The sequence below is a fragment of the Lepidochelys kempii genome, chromosome 1 (assembly GCF_965140265.1).
Source record: "Lepidochelys kempii isolate rLepKem1 chromosome 1, rLepKem1.hap2, whole genome shotgun sequence".
Lineage (NCBI taxonomy): Eukaryota > Metazoa > Chordata > Testudines > Cheloniidae > Lepidochelys > Lepidochelys kempii.
In genome coordinates, this window is record NC_133256.1 from 215,830,425 (window position 1) to 215,848,001 (window position 17,577).

At 48.6% G+C, this 17,577-nt stretch overlaps 1 protein-coding gene across 1 annotated transcript in view; it reads right to left on the minus strand.

The window, feature by feature from the left end:
* The window catches only part of LOC140898950 (alpha-2-macroglobulin-like), a 45,664-nt gene extending 31,681 nt beyond the window's left edge, over positions 1–13,983 (minus strand). The window contains 12 exon segments of the mRNA XM_073313584.1: positions 947–1,108; positions 1,842–1,951; positions 2,127–2,241; positions 2,770–2,893; positions 4,010–4,094; positions 6,243–6,411; positions 6,703–6,723; positions 7,435–7,487; positions 8,896–9,052; positions 11,100–11,283; positions 13,201–13,443; positions 13,680–13,983. Of these exon segments, the coding sequence (XP_073169685.1) occupies positions 947–1,108; positions 1,842–1,951; positions 2,127–2,241; positions 2,770–2,893; positions 4,010–4,094; positions 6,243–6,411; positions 6,703–6,723; positions 7,435–7,487; positions 8,896–9,052; positions 11,100–11,283; positions 13,201–13,376 (1,356 nt within the window). The 5' untranslated portion in view covers positions 13,377–13,443; positions 13,680–13,983.
* Positions 13,984–17,577: the final 3,594 nt, after the last annotated feature.

The window sequence follows — 17,577 nt, forward strand, 5'->3', positions numbered from 1 at the left end:
GTACGAAACAAGACACATTATTTATTTATTTGGTAGTAGAACAAATCCAAAAGGCCTTACTCAGCCAGAGCTCCCATTGATATCAATGGGAAAGCTAGTCCATTATTTTTATGACATATTATTTGTATAGCACCAAAGGCGTGCTAAGAACTTTACAGACAACTACGAACGATTTACCTTGTACCCACAGAGTTTAAAATCTGAACTGAACAGCAGTTTTGGAGATGAGAGAATTTTGGTCCGAGAGAGGAGAGAACTACTTTGTATTTGCAGGAGGAAGTTGTTTAATGCCTTGAGCTTGCCCCATATACTTGCCTTTCTTTATTTTTCCCTATCTGATTTGAAATTCTTGAAATTTTTCCCTATAATCCCTGAAAATTTCAAAAATGTCCCTGGTACATTGTGGACATTTTCAATGTTTTTAATTTGGGACAAGAGAATTAAAAAATCAAGCATCATAGAATATGCCCTCTTTGAGGGTGAGATAGTGGAGAACTAGTCTATTTTCCACCTGTTATATGTTTGGGCAATAAGATAGGCCACATATTAATCCTTGTTTATTCTGATGTTGCATCTCAAGCTAATGCAATCTCAGCAGGAAACTCTACATTTGGGGCAAAGAAACCATTTGTGTGGCAGGTTGATTTTTTTTTTATGGCAGCTCAAAGGTTTTGAATGTTGGAATCAGTCCTGCGGGGATGGGGACTGACAGGCAGAGTGAGATGGTCAAAAGTATAAGATAAATACAATTATCACATTTGGCTACACAACTGATGGCAGGGCTATTGCCACCTCACGGATATGAAGGAGATATAGATATATATACACACACTCCCTGGGTGAGGGGATATCTGTTTTCAGCAGAAAAGCTATATAAACAGATATCCTAACAGATACTCCCTTTGGAGCCCCATCAGTAACTCCCCACCCTCCCCCAGCCACTCACTCTGAGCCCAATGGAGGCAAACTTGAACTTAGATGTGTCCAGGGCAAACCGTGCTCGCCCCTGATCATCCGTCGTGTAGTTGACTTGATAGTCGCTCTCTTCCACAGAAATCTGGACTGTTTCATTGGTGATTGGCGCATTGGTCCCATCCACCAGCTTCACCTAAAGGAGATACACCAATGCTCCATATTTACACTAGGCAAGGAAGGTGGTGCCCACAATCTTACTGGCCGTTTACTCCATCACCATGAAAGGCGCTTGCTGTGAAACACATTGTGGTTGGGGAATCTGCTGAGGGACTCTCGGAAGCAGGTGGCAGTGAATATGCCAAAGGATACTAAAGTGTCTGCGGTGAGGACAATATACCCTGTGCCCAAAGCGGGAAATGCAATCTCAGAATCCAGTTTCACGGTATCTTTCTCATCCCTGTGGGTCAGATGAGTGCGCAGTGGGCTCAGAGGTCACACATCCCAGAGCTGCGAGTCTCCCAAACAGCTGGAGAGTTAGAAAAGCAGCACCTTGACTCAACCCAGCAGGAGGCATCCTCAGAACAGAAAGGGGTAGGCAAAGGGCCAGAGGGAAAATTCTACCACAAGCGTTTCCTCTGGGCCCTCAGGACAGTCAGGGAGAGTGGCTGGGGTCTCACAGAGATAGGTAAACTCTAGCTCAGTTTGAGCATAACCAACTTTGCAGAACCCCAGGTCCTATGCTGCAGAGATGCTGGCGCCAGAACTTGTGATGAAGAAGCAAAGGCACGGGGTGTTAAAAATGCTCTGATCCAACAGCTCCCAGAGAAGGAGAGGAGATATCACCGCCCTGTGACTGCAGATTCTGTGGCACACTCATTTGATGCTCACATGTCATTTAGCTGCTTGTGGTTTCAGAGGTTCCCTACCTGCCCAAAGAAGGGGACCCCAGGTTTGTAATGGGAGTCCACCTTCTCAAAGGTGACTTTGCTAATGATGGATGTGAGTTTGCAGGAGCCCGTCCCAGTTAACTCCACCCCTGCAAGAGAAGAAAACAAAGAGGGGGCATGAACTAACACATCTGAATCATGCCTTGCAGCCCACTGCTATTCCAGCCCTGGACTCCCCACATTTCTCTGCCAATGCCCCTCAGCCCCCAGCTATTCCAGCCCTGGGCTCCCCACACAGCCCTAGCAAGTCCATAAAATTCATACCGGTCTCCTCCTCTTTAATGTTGGCTTCCACGTGGATTTTATCCTCGTACCCAGATCGCCTGAGCTGGAATATCTTGGTCTTTACCACTTCAGAAATGCAGCCGTGGCTGTCTGCCTGATGGACAAAGAACAACAAAATTCTTCAGGACTTTGTCTCTCATTCTCCTGTTTGTAAGGTTTACCATACTCAGAAAACCCATTCCTGCCCGCTGAACTGAGAAAAAAGAAATTGGCAAACACCACATTTTCACTGTTCAGGGTTTTTTTCCCAGATTTGGAAAGCCCATAAATAAACTGACAATGAACATTCTGAAATATACAGCAACATTGCTGCCAACACCACCCAGTACCTGCATGCTCATCTGACAACCAAAATTAGGGAGACTAGACTATTATGTGCCACAGGCAAAGAATAAGAGGGACTGGGGTGCACCAGTGCCTCAGGCCACTGAAATGGCAAGGAGTCCAGATCCATTATTACTGGTACATCTAGTCTGGTATCCCACAGTGTTTTCAGCGAAAAAACCCCATTAACCTATCCAGTCCAGCTCCCGGTCAGTGCAGGATTGTACCCATAGCATATATAGTTTTATTATCCATGCCCCCTCACACCACTCCACGCACCAGAGTAGCAATGACCCACCTGTCCAGAGTATTCCTCACACACTGCCTTTGCATCCTCGCCATAACAGGAGGTGCCTGGGTGGTTATATTTCCGGCACACACGGAAGTTCACAAGGCCAGGGACTGGCTTTCCAAAGGTGTAGCTATAACCAGGGAGGGGTAAAAGAAAACCAAGGCCATTAGTGACATGGAAGAGATGGAGAGATGGTTAGTCCATCCCCACAAGGATCAGGGCAGGGCTGTTTATTCTCCAGGATGCAGCCTAGTGATAAGTGGGAAGTCCTTGGTGGCCACAGCTTTGTTAACATATTTAGTCTCAAACTCAGCTATGGGGTAAGCCCTACCTACATCAGGCTGACTTAGCCTGTTAGCTCTTTTGTCTTTCCTCATGAGTCAATCCTTTCAGCCCCTCCATTATTTGTGTTACTCTTCTCTAAGTCCCCTCCATTTTACTTGGATAGTGAGTGCCCAAGAAATAAAAGTACTGTTCTGGGAGTGGCCTCAACAAAGCCAGATAAGGTGTACATCTATATGAGGGGCAAAACAATGCTGTCAGCTGTCCCTCTGTAAATCCCATCCAATGTCACTGAAGTAATTTCCCATGTTTCTTGTATAGTCGAGAGCAGAACTCAGTCTTGAAGAACCCATTGCAAGAATGCCGACTGCTGGAAATGCTTGGCTGAATCATTTGTCTGCATGCTGCATAGTGTCCATTTTGACAAAACTACTACACATCAAACGTCTTGCAATTCAATGGCGCAGTGCATTCTGCCGTGCATTTCAGAGCGCCCACCATGAACTCTGGACATTGCCAAACATGAGACACTGCACTGAGGGGCAGCACTAGGTGAACTAGCTGAACCAGGGTTGCCTTGTAGTTTCCTCATCAACAATGATGGAGCAACCTTTGTTAAAAGCACCAGTCCTACTGGACCTGAGCCAAACACCTCACCACAGTCATTGCAATCAACAACTGCCGAACACCTGGGATAGCTCTTGTGTTATGGCCACAAGGGGTGGAGCTCAAGATGCTCCAAGCAGCGGTTGATGAAAAGCTTGTGAGCCTATTATAAACAGGGCCTTACAGGAAGCATTTCACTTCTTGGTCCTGGGCCATGAGGCCTTTGTGTATACGTCCCAAAAACTGTAATAAGAAATATTTTAAAGCATATTGATCTCAGCTCCCAGCTAGGGCTTCATTAGCAACTGGGCTGAGAGACACACCAAAAAAATGGAGTGAATGAAAGAATGATACTCACAGACCACAGACTGTCACCTTCAACTTCTCCTCCAGGATGCTGACCATCTTGGGCAGCTTCACCAGCACTTCAAATTTGGGCAGCACTGCAGAAAAGAGACCAAAAGGAACCACAAACTCAGTGGAAAGGGGGTAACATGATAAGGAGAGCTGGTTATTGCACCAAGGCCTCTTTCTCAAGCAGACCCAAAGCACTTTCTCATTGGCCTGATTTTCTGAGGTGCTGATCACCTGCAACTCCCACTGACGTCAATGAAGCTACGGTTGTTTAGCACCGTTTAAACTAATGCCATATTAGTATGGAGATTACTTCACCTGCCACCAAAACACAGTTGCCTCAGAGCTGGAACATGGCAGCCAGTCTGTCCCACAATGGTGTCTGACAACAGACATATTTACTAAATAAATCACACACATGCATACGTGCACAGAGGGAGCTAAGACTAAACCCGGGTTTCTTCAGTTCCAGAATTACACGCCTCTAGCCAAAGGAGATCTCCCCTAGCTGCTGGTAGGGAAAAAGCCTTTTTTCTTCACTGTGAGCCAGCCACTAGAGGGCAGCATCACACACACCAAGCCAGCCACACTACACAGCAGTGTCCTAGGAGGAGCAATGAACAGTTTCTGTGGTGGGACCGCCAGAAGGCGTTTCAGGGAGGTGGAACGGTAATGGAACTGGAATGAGGTCAGGGTAATGGGGTTCACACCCCTGCTCTCGCAGAAAGTTCCTCAGGACTTTTATTAACCAGGAGGAGTCAGGGCCTTGGCCTTACAGCAGATCTGAAACCTCAGGACTCCAGCAGCACAGTGCCATTAGCTCCAGGCTGCTGCACCGGTGTCAGCACTGACTCAAAGGGGAGCAGCATATCCCTGTCTGATTGGAGCCTTTCTAAGGTGGCTGTGTGACACATGGCTAGAAAGGGTTAACCATCCCGCAAAATAAATAACCCTCAAAAGACACGTGGGGAGATAATATGTGTGGTTTTGTGAATTTACATATGTAATGTAATCAACAGTCCCTGTCTATGCTGTAATCTGATCATTCATAGGTCAAAAGAACATCCTAGCATTTAAATGAATTGTAAACACGGGATATCTCAGTATTCATCTCTCTTTGAAATGTACTGTGAATGGTGAAGAAACAAGCAAATGGCCCTATGTTAATTCTATGGCCAAGTACTGGTAATGGACCTCCTTCAAAGTCATCCTAATTACCTTTTGTTCCCAAAGCAACTCCAAACTTGCCAAAGAGGACATGAAATTGTATAAAAAATCCTTGGGTCCTGATTCTGTCATCTCAGATCTGCTTAAACTTCATTGGGGGAAGTTTGAGTCGCAAGACTGAGGTCCCAGTTACACTGGTATGCCCTGAATATGATATTTGGACATTGGACTATAACCTATGAACTATTTCTGAAAGAACTCTTTGCAACTACAAAGCTCACCATCTCTGCTATGAATCTGAACCTCAATGAATTGAACTCATGTCTGTATGTATATTGATCTTTTAACCTATAGTCTCTCTCTTTTGTTTTTTAATACATTTTAGTTTTGTTCATAAGAATTGACTGTAACCATGTATTTGGATAAGATCTGAGGCATTCATTAACCTGGGAGGCAATGTGTCCGATCCTTTGGGATTGGTAGAACCTTTTCTTTTATATGATGAAATAAGATTTTCAGAAATCATCATATTTGGCTTAGGTACTTGGATGGAGGCCGGAGGCTGGATCACTTTAAGGGAACTGTGTTGTTTGGACTTCTGAGTAACCAGTAAAGTAATAAAGAAGCTGTTTTATACTGGCTTGGGAAATCTAAGTATTGGAATATCCACCAGCTTTTGGGGGATTGTCTGCCCCATTCTTTGCAGTTCACCCTAATTGAGTAACCACACCTGGCCCCCACTGGGACCCTGATCACAGGGCGTCTACCACTCCAGCAGTGAAGATCTTGTACTGATGGTGCTGGGTTTCACACCCTGAAATCCAGGGCTGGGGTGGAGAATTCACTGAGTTCTCTGGTACTCAACCCTCAACATAGGCAGTAAAGGACAACTCTGAAAAAGGCACTACCCAGCCTGTGGGAGTACAGACTCCTCCCTGCCCCATTCCAGCTGTACAGAAAATGCTTATCAGATCAACTGACCCATTCAATCCAGCCTTCATTCTCCATTGTCAACACTTTGGATCAGCTACCAGCAACTGGCTTGACACTATGAAAGCAGCCATCCTTACCATATTCCTTCACAGTAAAGGGGTGTTGCACCTTGTCCCCAGAGCCCTTTTGCACCACCACTTTGTAGGTCCCTTGGATGGGCTCGGAAGCGAGGGGGAAGGAGAGCTGGGTGAAGCCCCCTTTTAACTCAACTTCTTGCCACTGATACAGGCGGTTCCTCTGGGGGTCCTAGAGATGTCAAGACCACAAGATTACCTGGACAGCAAAGGGTGATGCCGGTGAGAAATGAAAAGCATTGGCAGAGTTGTGTGGGGAGCCCAGGACTGGAATATCAGGAAGGTTGCATGGCAGTATTTGGATGCATTATTGGCGCTATGGGGGGTAAAGCGTATCCCTCTTCCAGTTAGCATTATGGGTCTAAATAAAATCAGCAAGAAGCAGCTTGAGGCAGCCAGGGGCTGATTGCTGCCCATGGTGAGATGTGATGGTTCTGAACATGAAATAAATTCCTCTACTTACCTCGATATAGGCCAGTGGAACCTGGAAAAAAGTGCAAAAGGGAGAATGAGTTTAGAATTCATACCCCAGATGGAAAAGTTAGCAAGTGTTGAAAAGGATCAGAGACATTAATGTACATAAGAACAGCATCTTGAGTGACACCAGCTAGGCTACAAATTACCAGGGCTATGGATCATCGTACTTTAGGCATAAACCAATCACCAGCTAAACCCTGGAAAAAACATCCCTCCGTGGGACAGCACTACATAATGAGATGCATTGTGAGAGTTTTAAAGCTTTCTGTGAGGCATGGGGCACTGGACCCAGACAGAGGACAGGATTGAAGTAGATAGACTATTGGTCTGTTCAGCTCTAGCAGGGAGGCAAGATAGCAGCATGGTAGACTCAAGGTTGTGAACTGGTATAGCAGGGAGGAGGAATACCAGGATATATGGTCCAATTGCAGTGATCTGGTAAGGGCAGCTCCTACGACCCAAGTAACAAGGGAGTTTTGCTTAGTGCTGAGGTGGCTAACGGGATGTTGTCTGTGTGTCACGTCATTCCCAAATCTTTCCAAGATTGTAATGAGAATACTTTATGAAGTAGCCTAAAGGAGGAGTCCTGGAGTATCAGAAAGCACTGGGATACCCCTGGCACTAAAGCCCCACCTTAATCGGGGGAACACCTCCTCTCGAAGGGATGTTTCTCTCATCCCTTTCCCCACCCTGATGACTTAATGCCTAGCATACTTACCAACCTATTCAGAGGATGGAAGTTTTCATCCAGATAGACAACTCGAAACAGGACTGAGAGAGACCGACAGACAGACAGACAGACAGACAGAGAGATTTCCATGATGAGACATTCAGCCACCAAATCAGGAAATGTCCGTCATATGGCATGATGGGAAATGGGATATAGAGTCTTTCATCTCTATGGACTTGGGTTCACTAGAAAATTAGGTCATGTTAGAACAAGATCTTGAGGAATCATGTTAATTAACACAATGTGAAAAGCAGCTTTGCAGTCAGTGTAGACATGGACAAGTCATATTTCACATGGTGGCTACTGGTCATGGGTAAATGCTCCTGGAACCGTAGGATTCACCAGGACCAGCTGACACAATGTTAAACACGGCTTGTTTAACTTCTACACTGATTGTATGTAACATCATGTTAATTAACACAGTCCCTCAAAGTCATGTTCTATATAACAAGGTCATGTTAGAAAAGACAATCCCTAGGAAATCAGCTCCATTCCAGCACCAGATTGATCGTCCTGAGCCATTACTCTTAGGCTGAGAATACTGGCTCAGGATGATCAAGGAAAATAGTACAGAGTTTTCCACCTTCAGGGTACCAGTTCCAATTCAGCTCCAAGTCATGGGGATGGATGGCACAATCAACATGACTTATGGAATTCTTTCACCTCTATGACAGGTTTCAGAGGAACAGCCGTGTTAGTCTGTATTCGCAAAAAGAAAAGGAGTACTTGTGGCACCTTAGAGACTAACCAATTTATTTGAGCATGAGCTTTCGTGAGCTACATCTGATGAAGTGAGCTGTAGCTCACGAAAGCTCATGCTCAAATAAATTGGTTAGTCTCTAAGGTGCCACAAGTACTCCTTTTCTTTTCACCTCTATGGCACTTACTCCACATCTATAGTGAGCAAAGTCAGTTTCCATCCTGAAGGCTATTTGATTGCCTGTATGAAATGAATGCATCCGATGAAGTGAGCTGTAGCTCACGAAAGCTTATGCTCAAATAAATTGGTTAGTTTCTAAGGTGCCACAAGTACTCCTTTTCTTTTTGCGAATACAGACTAACATGGCTGCTACTCTGAAACCTGTATGAAGTGAGTTGATTGGGCCTCGGTCTAGTTCATAGTGGGACAAGTATCCAAGTCATAAAAATACATCATTGCAGTGAGTGACATCTCCTCTTTGGTGGTCTCAGTAATGAGGATGAAAACTGCATAGGCCACAGAGTTTGAACTCCCTCTAGGCACGCAGGCAGAATGTGCGCTTGTGTGTGTGGTTTACATTGGTGCTCCCCAAGCTGTACCTATGCAAGGGATAAAAACATTCTTCATTCTCCAGGGACTATTGATCTGGCACCTTCAGTGCACTGCAGAAGTCAGGTCAACATGGATCCAAGGCTTATAAGGGCTTTGAAGGATTTCCTGAATGCAATTCCCCACCCGATTCCCTGTACCTGTTTGTCCCGGTTTGTACATGGGTTTGTCTGTCTGTACAAAGACCAGGCTCTTTGAGTTCTTGACCAGCACCGATTTCCGGCTCCTGAACTCCAGCGTCGGCCCCTTCACCAGCACCGTGAGAAACGCTGCTGCCGAGCTGTTAGATTTGGGAAGCTAGAGAACAGTAAAAGAACCGCTGCCTTAGAGACTCCTCTCAACAGCCTCTTTAATTGAACCTGCCTTTGAGAGATGAGGGCTTTGTGGGAAGCCATCACAGGCCCAACCACAGCAGTGACAAGGATTAGAGCAGGGGGCAGGGGCACCCACGGTGACCTCCCCTATCTCCACACTTCCACTAACATCCCCTCTAACCTGCTGCTCTGGGTGCTTTGCAGCAACAGGGCCTCCATCAGCTTCCTCCACCCCAGTCGCTCTGACTCTGACAAATTTCCCCTTCATGTCTTAGCCCAAAATGTATCTTCCTTTTTTCTTGCCATCCGCAGAGATTGGGAATAAACCCCCTTCCTCCTGTTATACTGTTCCCCTAAATTAATTCATCCACTGCAATCCTGACTCTGTGGAAGTGTCTTTTCTAGATTAAACATATTGACTCCCCGCTCACGTTAAATCTCAATCTCCAGTCCATGTGTGACAAACCCTGGCTCTGTACACTGTATTCATCAGCTGGGATTTAACATCAGACCCAAAGGCCATGTTCCTGTACTCTTGTTAGCTCTCAGTTAGTAGCAGGGTGTTAGTCCCCGAGGTAGCCCGTCGGAGTCATGATCACACACAATACACCCATTTATTACACCCACAAGACAAGCTATTCCCAAGCATCTGAGGTCCGATCTGAAGGGCCATTTGTACTTAACTGCAGCTGCTGTAAGTACAGTGAGATGAACCTGCTGAGTGGCTGCCCACTACCACCGAAGGGTGAGATAGATCAGCAGGAGGGGTAGAGCAAACCCAGTCCCCTCTCCTGGCCAATAATATGAGGGGATTGGAAGGCAGCTTGCTTTCTGAGGATGCAGCAACAGCCACTGCCAGCTGAGAGAGGCTCAGGAGCATTCAGCAGAGAGCAGACTGCTGCTGGCAGCAGGATACAGGATTACTGCGTTCATCTTTGGTTGTAACTGACTATGCTGATGCCATTTGCATCCTTTCTGCCAACCTTACTAAATAACCCTTTCATTTGAGTTGGCATTACAGTATTGCCCACCTCAAGAGATCAACCATCAGTGTCAGACCCCAAAAAATCACAAGATGGTTCCAAAATTATGAGACCAAAAAAACCAAACAGCAAATCATGATTTTTATTGTTTTTTCACTGTTCAAAACTCCCCTCTACTCCTCTGGCTATGTGTGTAGTGATCATTTCAGGTAGAAAAGTCCACCTTTCATGCACCCAGAACTGCACACCTCTCCCATAGCACCCCCTACTCCAGCAGCCCCGACTCCCTCCTGTACCCCCATTCCCACCGCCGCAATCCCGGAAAGTCCTTCTGCCTCCCTCATATGCCTGCTGCCACTGATCAGTGGGACCCTGAAGAGGAAAGGTCAGTGATTCTTTCTCACCATTGAGAACTATCACATGAGGAGCCACTGAGAGCCTGGCCACTGTTTATGAGGCACTGCACTGTGGGGTACAACTCACACAGTCATCTGGCCCAGGGCCGCTGAAACCCTTGTAGCTTCCTGTCCACACTGGCTAGAAACCATTGCAGTAGTCATCTGGATAGCATCTGTCTTGGATGGTTTAGACACAACAAATCCTGCCTCTTGGTGGGGGGTTAGATAGATGACCCTTGCAGTCCCTTCTAACCCTATCGTTCTGTAATTCAACAGTGCAGTAGCAGCTGGTGTTGAGCGAGAGATCTCGTCCCAGGTGTTCCAAAGGATTAAAGAGAATTTCTAAGAATAAGAAGGGGAGTGACTTTGCAGGGAGGACTGAGAAAGTTTCCAGCAGCAGAGAGGTGGATCTTGGGGGCTGGGTGTCCAGCAGTGGGGGAAGGAGTTGCATATGGAGTGGGAATTGGGCAGGTCAAGCATACGGCAGGGCAGGCCCCAGTCCAGGCAACCTTCTCTATTCTCAGACTAGCTCCACTTAGTTAACCTTGCTAAACAACCAGAGCTCCAAGAGTTAATCGCTCTGGTTACTATCCTTATTGCTTTACTGTTGACACACACAATAATCGTTGTGGGGGGGTCAGAGACTCACCGTGAACGGGATGCACTTGAACACGTCCTTCTCCGACACCACGTCTGCGATCAGGCTCCTGTTCGCCCCGGCGTATTCCAGCGTGGCGCTCAGCGTCACAGACTCGTTCAGGTGGGTCAGCTGGATACAGACCTTTTCAGGAACGTTGGTGTGGATCAGAAAGGGCACTAGCACCATGTACTGCCTGGGAGGGGGAAGGGCACAGGTCAAACAAACCAGTTTGATGGTCTCAGCCTTTGCCTTCCAACGGGAGCTGTATATTTTATCCAAATGACGAGGACTTTTCCCTTGTGTCTCTAACGTATTATCCAAGGAAGGTGCTGGTGTCGGAGGAAGGGCCAAGGTGACAAGTGGAACAAGACTGACAGCTGTTAATGCTAGCATCTGACATTGATCCACTGCCTGTACCCTGGTACACCAACAGTGGCATTGGCAACTCCACGCCACACCCTGACTGCAGGGTGGGTATTAGAGAGGAGTGACAAGTGCCAGAAAAATGACCACAGCTGTCCCATTTGCTAGATAATGTAATCAGGATTTACAAATGCTCTTTCCAATTGGTAAACAATAACAGAGTGTTAAGTCCAGAGCTCTTTTGAACAGTCTGAGACGTGACCTTCAAGGCAATAGATACTAGAAACAATGTGGCAGAGATTATGTACTAAATAGTACACGTTATTTAGTACAGTTACTGCAAATGGCCACAAGGTGGTGATAGATCTTAAGAAAGGACCAGAGCAAATGCACTTTACATGTTCTCCCTGGGACAAAATTTCTTCCTTCTCCCCCACCTCTTTGCATCTCAGCCAGAGCTCTGGGACTCTGCCAGGGTCAAACACTGAGCCCTGGTCTACACTACAAACTTATGTCAGTATAACTATGTCACTCAGGGAGTGGGGTGGGTGGGAAATCCCACTACTGAGCAACACACTTATAACAACCTAACTCCCGGTGTAGACAGCGCTATATCAACGGGAAGGTTTCTCCCATCAGTATAGCTACCGCTTCTTGGGGTGGTGGAGTACTTAACGCCAATGAGAGAAGTTCTCCCGTCGGCATAGGTAGCGTCTTCACTAAGTCCTACAGTGGTGCAGCTGCAGCTCGGTAAGTGTAGACAAGCCCTGAATCCAGGTCTCCCATGTGGCAGAGCAGCATGTTAACAAGTAGGTGCCACAATGCTCAACCCCTTGAGAGCCCAAGTGCTAGCCTGAGTCACAATGTCCACACTGCTAGTTTTTGTGAACTAGCAGGGCTCACGCTAACAACACAAGTCTGTAGACCCAGCCTGGGAGGCTCCTTCCCAGATGTAATGTAGACATACATCAGAGAGAGCCTGGGAATCAAACCTGCCTCTCCCACGTGGCAATGGAGAGCACTAATCTCCAGGGGGCAGTAATAGGCTTAGCCTTCCCAGTACTCCCAGTGACTGCCAGCCCAAGAGTAGTGACAAGGAATGGAGCCCTTGCATATCAGCACAGAGCATTAGCCCTCAGAGATCTCTCTGCTGGCTGGTATGTGGGGGGGGGGGCGGGAGGGGCGGGGGGGCTTGTATGTATCTGAGAGGGACCTGGGGTCAGTGCTAGCAACACTGTTATCTCCTTCAATCTGTTTGCACAGAGGAAGCACTGACCGCATAGCTGCCGTCTTTATCCGTGTTTGTTAAAACCTGACAGCTGCTTTGCAGTTGCCCCCAGTGATTTTCTCGCACCGGGGAGGGAGCAGTATTGTCAAAGCCCCAGGTGAGAGTCTCCCTTGTGGCAGAACCACTCACTTTTATCTATTAACAAGTGGGAGGGAATGCATGGGCAATGAGAGAGAGGGAATGCATGGGCAATGAGAGAGAGAGAGAAAACACAATATAATGCACTGACCTGCTGCCAGCCATCCAGGGATCTCAAAGCACCTTACAGGCATTAACAAATTCAGCCCCCCCCCATCCTCACACATACATCCCCATGTTAGTGATGGGAGGACAGAAGCACAGAACGGTGCAGTGACTTCCCCAAGGTGATAGAGTCAGTCAGTGGCAGAGCCAGGAATAAAACCCAGGATTCCTGATTCCCCAAAAACAGCACGAGCCCCCTCTGCGTGTGCAGCTTACGGTTCGGTGGTGGGCGACGTGTCTCCAGGGAGGAGGAAGAGGAGCAGGAGGAAGATGTTCGGGCCACCGGGCAGCCTGTCCTTCCCCATGATGCAGAGTCAGGATGGTGAGTGAGGCAGACACACAGCCTTGTCCTCTGGCTCCCTGCACCCGGGCTGTCCATTGGGTCCGCCCATTTAAACCTCTCTCTGCAAACAGCCCCCGGAGGGCAAGATAAGGGCAGAGGGCCAAGACCATCACCATCTGGGAAATGAGAAGAGGAACGTGAGGAGGAGCCAGAGCCAACAGCTCTGAATCAGGGCACAGAGAAGGATCTAGCCAGTCCCTGACAAACTAGGGGAAGGGGGTGAAGTAGGCTCTGTCTGATGGGGGAGGGGGACAGAAAGGAAGGTTGGGGGAAATGCGGAGATGGCAGAGTGGGCAGTGGCAATGAGAATCTCCTTTCTGATGGAGCTCAGCATGCGGGGCTGGCCACTTACCCAGAGCCAATGCTAGACGAGGTGCTGTGGGAAGAGGAAGATGCTCCTTCAAATTGGGGGTGCAGCGGTCGAGATGTTTTATGGGAAGCAATGGGGGATGGGCCTGAGCCCGATTTGTATAAGGAGGGTGAGAACAGTCCCTGCTTGGTTTGAGAATGGGGCTCTCTGTTGAGCCCCCTTCCTTCCTCAGAGATCCCACCCCCACACATCTGCTTGCTCTCTCCCACGCACAGACCTCTCCAGGCCTAATGCAGGCAAATGGGGCCAGAGAGAGGTTGGGCAATCACCTCTCAGAGATAACCCGGCCTTTGCCTCCCTGCCCAGGCACAGAGGGAGGGTAACAGGGTGGGATGGAGACCGGAAGCTGCCAACAATTTCACACATTAACAGTCTGTAACACATTAACCAATTCCCCAGGACTACAGCTTAGCTATCCCCACACAGCACATGGGTCACTGACCTAGAGCAATGGTCCACCTAGTGTAGTCTCCCACTTGCTTACACACTGGATCAGCCTATTGGTCTGTTTAGTAGAGTACCCTATGCTTGACAGTAGCCAGTGCTGGATGCTTCAGAGGGGGAGAGAAAGCCCCATAATGCACCCTGACCCCTCGCTAGCAATCTGCTCCTGCCTTGAGCATGAACATCCGTAGCTCCGGTAATGATTACCCTAGCAGCTATTGGCACCATGAATGCTCCTCTGAGTCATAGTCTCAAACAAAAGCTATGCTAAGAGTTAGTTATGCTAAAGGGAAGTGTGTATGCATAATTTAAGGGGGAAAGCTTCACAGGGATAGAGTGATTATCCGAAAAACAAGCATTATAAAGCCAAGCAATTCTGAGTTAAGGTTGCATTTAAAAGAAAACCAAACATATTTAGATCAGAAGGACACAGCTAGGGCCCCCAAACAATCTTCACTCTACCCTGTAGTTACACAAGGTGAGAAAGAAAAAGGAACCTTGAATCACTCTTAAAAATCAGTTTAATCTGCTTTGGGACTGCAAACCCTGAAATGCCAGGCTCATTCTAATGATCCAACTGAGTGACTAGAGGGCAGAGCTAAGGTGGTTTGAATGGCCTAGTTGTGCATTTCCCATAGCCAGAGGCAATGCTGGTGGGGGGAGGGAAATCAGGGTCTCACGCCCTCCCAGATTGCTCGATCACATGGTGCGTCCGGGCCTACTCCCTGCACTGCAGCTGAGCCAGTGAGCTGCCCCAGGCAAGGAGAGGCAGGAGTGGAGGAGCAGCTGGGAGGCAACCCAGCTTTAACTTTGCCTGGAGAGGCAGAAGAACAACTGGGAGCTAGACTGAGGGGCCGCTGCTTTCTGGAAGGGGGAGGGCTGCCAGGAGGGTGAGGGGGCACGACTCCAGCTGCTCTGGGGTTATGCCCCCACACTATCATCAACAGGTCATCTATGCCCATAGCACTTGTCAGGGGAGTGTGCTTCCCACTTTCCCCTTCTCCCTGTCCCCCCCACCACCTAAAACATCGAGGGGAGGAGAGGGCAGGGAGAGGGGGAAACTGGCAGGCAAACTCGCCTGACAAGTAGAGCTCTGAGCTCCATTACTGAGCCAGCTGCTGGGCTGACAACTGTGCAAGTTTAGGCTAGAGGCGGCTACTACCAGTTATCAAGAGCAAACGGGACAAATGACCTGTTTTGCCAAAAAGGAGCTTGGGGGAGGAGGGGGAAAGGGAGAAGGGGCTCAGAGCCGCTCCACGCCGGGGAGGGGAGTTGGAAAGAGAGAGGGGCTCAGGTGAGCTCTGTACTGCATGGGCTGGGGGTGGGGAGAGGGGCTCGCTCCAACCCCGCATGGGGGGCCCCTCGGTCCAGTGCTGCACCATGCTGAGCAGGGGGAGCCCTTGGTCCGGCATGGGGGGCACTCAGGCCACTCAGGCTTGAGATAGCAGCTTTCAGCCAGCTGTGCCTGGGGGTGGGGGGAATTGCTCACCACCCTTCCACAGGCTTCCCGCTGGGCTGGAGGCGGGGCCTCAGGGAGAAGAGGAGGAGCGAGGAGGGGGAGAGAGGAGGAGCAGGGGGTGGGGCCAGAGTTCCAGCCACTCCTGCGGGGCCCCCGAATTGGCTACGGCCTCTGGGCACGGTCCCCGTCGGCCCATATGGTAATCCGCCACTGGTTTAGCCACAAGGGAGAGCTGTTCTGTGACAAACTATGGGAAGCTCATCAGCCCACGGGTGTCACAGATCATCATGGTAAGGGCGGGCAGAGAGGCGGGAATTGTGGTGAGGACAGTGTGGGAGAGCCATACAAGCGGTGTTACCAAACACATGCCTTCCAAAGTCGTGAATTGCACTCCACTCCCAAATCATCAGGCTGGCTTAAAATTGTGAGTTTGAAACAGGAAATAAACACATCACTGCTTATTTGGTCTGCCCTTCCGATTCTGGAGCCTTTCGGGTCCCTTTGCACTGCTCTGCTGGCACAAAGGAGCTGCAAGCCTGGAGGATCTGCCCTGTTGGACATCCCCCATCACAGGGGAATCCTTGTGTAGAGCAGAGCTCACACAATAGCATTGACACTCCACCTTGCAGCCGCTTGGGTAGGGGGTCTGGCTGGGTTTGGAAATGTGGGTGGCCAGAGCATCTCTCTGCTCCAGCTCTTGGATGGCTCCTTGGCCCCTAAATCAGTGGGGTTTAGGTGCTTAAGTGACTTTTGAAAATAGGATTTAGAGTAACATCTTCAAAAGTGGCTCAACACCAGGTATTTAAAGATCTTGTTATGAGCTGGGAGAGATCTTGTTATGGGTTAAGTTAAAACCCCATGGAGATTGGTAGGTGTGAACTCACCCTTCAGCTAACATAACTGTAAACGTAAGCCCCACCTAGGCCAAAGGGTTTGTGTCACCCCGCCTAGTAGTTTTGGCTGAGCGTTGTTTTGAGTAAGCTTATGTGTCTGTGGCCATGTCTACACTACAAGCTTTGCAAGGTACATCAGCATAAAGCCACCACAGCTAGTACAAGGCTATGTCTACACTACCGCCTGTGTCGGCAAAACTTATGTCACTCAGAGGGGTGAATATTCCACCTCCCTGCGTGACATAAGTTACACCGACATAAGCGCTAGTGTGCACAGTGCTATGTCGGCGGGAGAGCTTCTCCCGCCGACATAGCTTATGCCGTTCGCAGGGGTGGGTTTTTTATGGCATAAAGCATCCTCACCACACTTGCTGCAAGTGTAGAGATGCCCTAAAGCTGGTGCCCGAGTACACTTGGCTCCTTGCGTCAGTGCTGGACACACTCACCAGGAGCGCTTGTGTCAGGGCACAGTGTGCTGCACACTCTTCTGGGAAGTTTTGGCAGTGCGTGGTAGGGCAGCAATGAGGTGCACAGAGGTGACTAGGAGCAAGGGGTCAACTTTCCAGCATACAACTTTCTCCACCCCCTAATATCATCCACAGTCCGGAATTTTTGTGCCTTTTTAAAAAAATCCCATGTACTCGTGCGGTCCTCCTCATTGTCCATCTCTGATGGAAGCATGGAACCCACACAGCTCTCCACTGTTGTCATGAACATAGCAAGCAGAGGGCACACAATCCTCTGGTATTTGCAGAGCCACAAGAAAAAATGAATCAGCAGGGACCATGACGATTTCTTGGAGGACAGATTGCTGTAGGATACAGTGAAAATCGGTTCAAGATTGGTGGTGGTGTTCGTGGAGCAGCTGCCATTTCTGGACCCAAGAAACAAGCACTGACTGACGGGATCACCTCATAATGTAGGTTTGAGATGAAAAGCAGTGGCTACAGAACTTTCGGATGCAAAAGGCCACATTCCTGGATCTATGTGCCAAGCTTACCCCAGCCCTCCAGCACAGGGACACCAGAATGAGAGCTGCCCTGACAGTGAAGAAGCAAGTGGTGATCAGACTGTGGAAACTTGC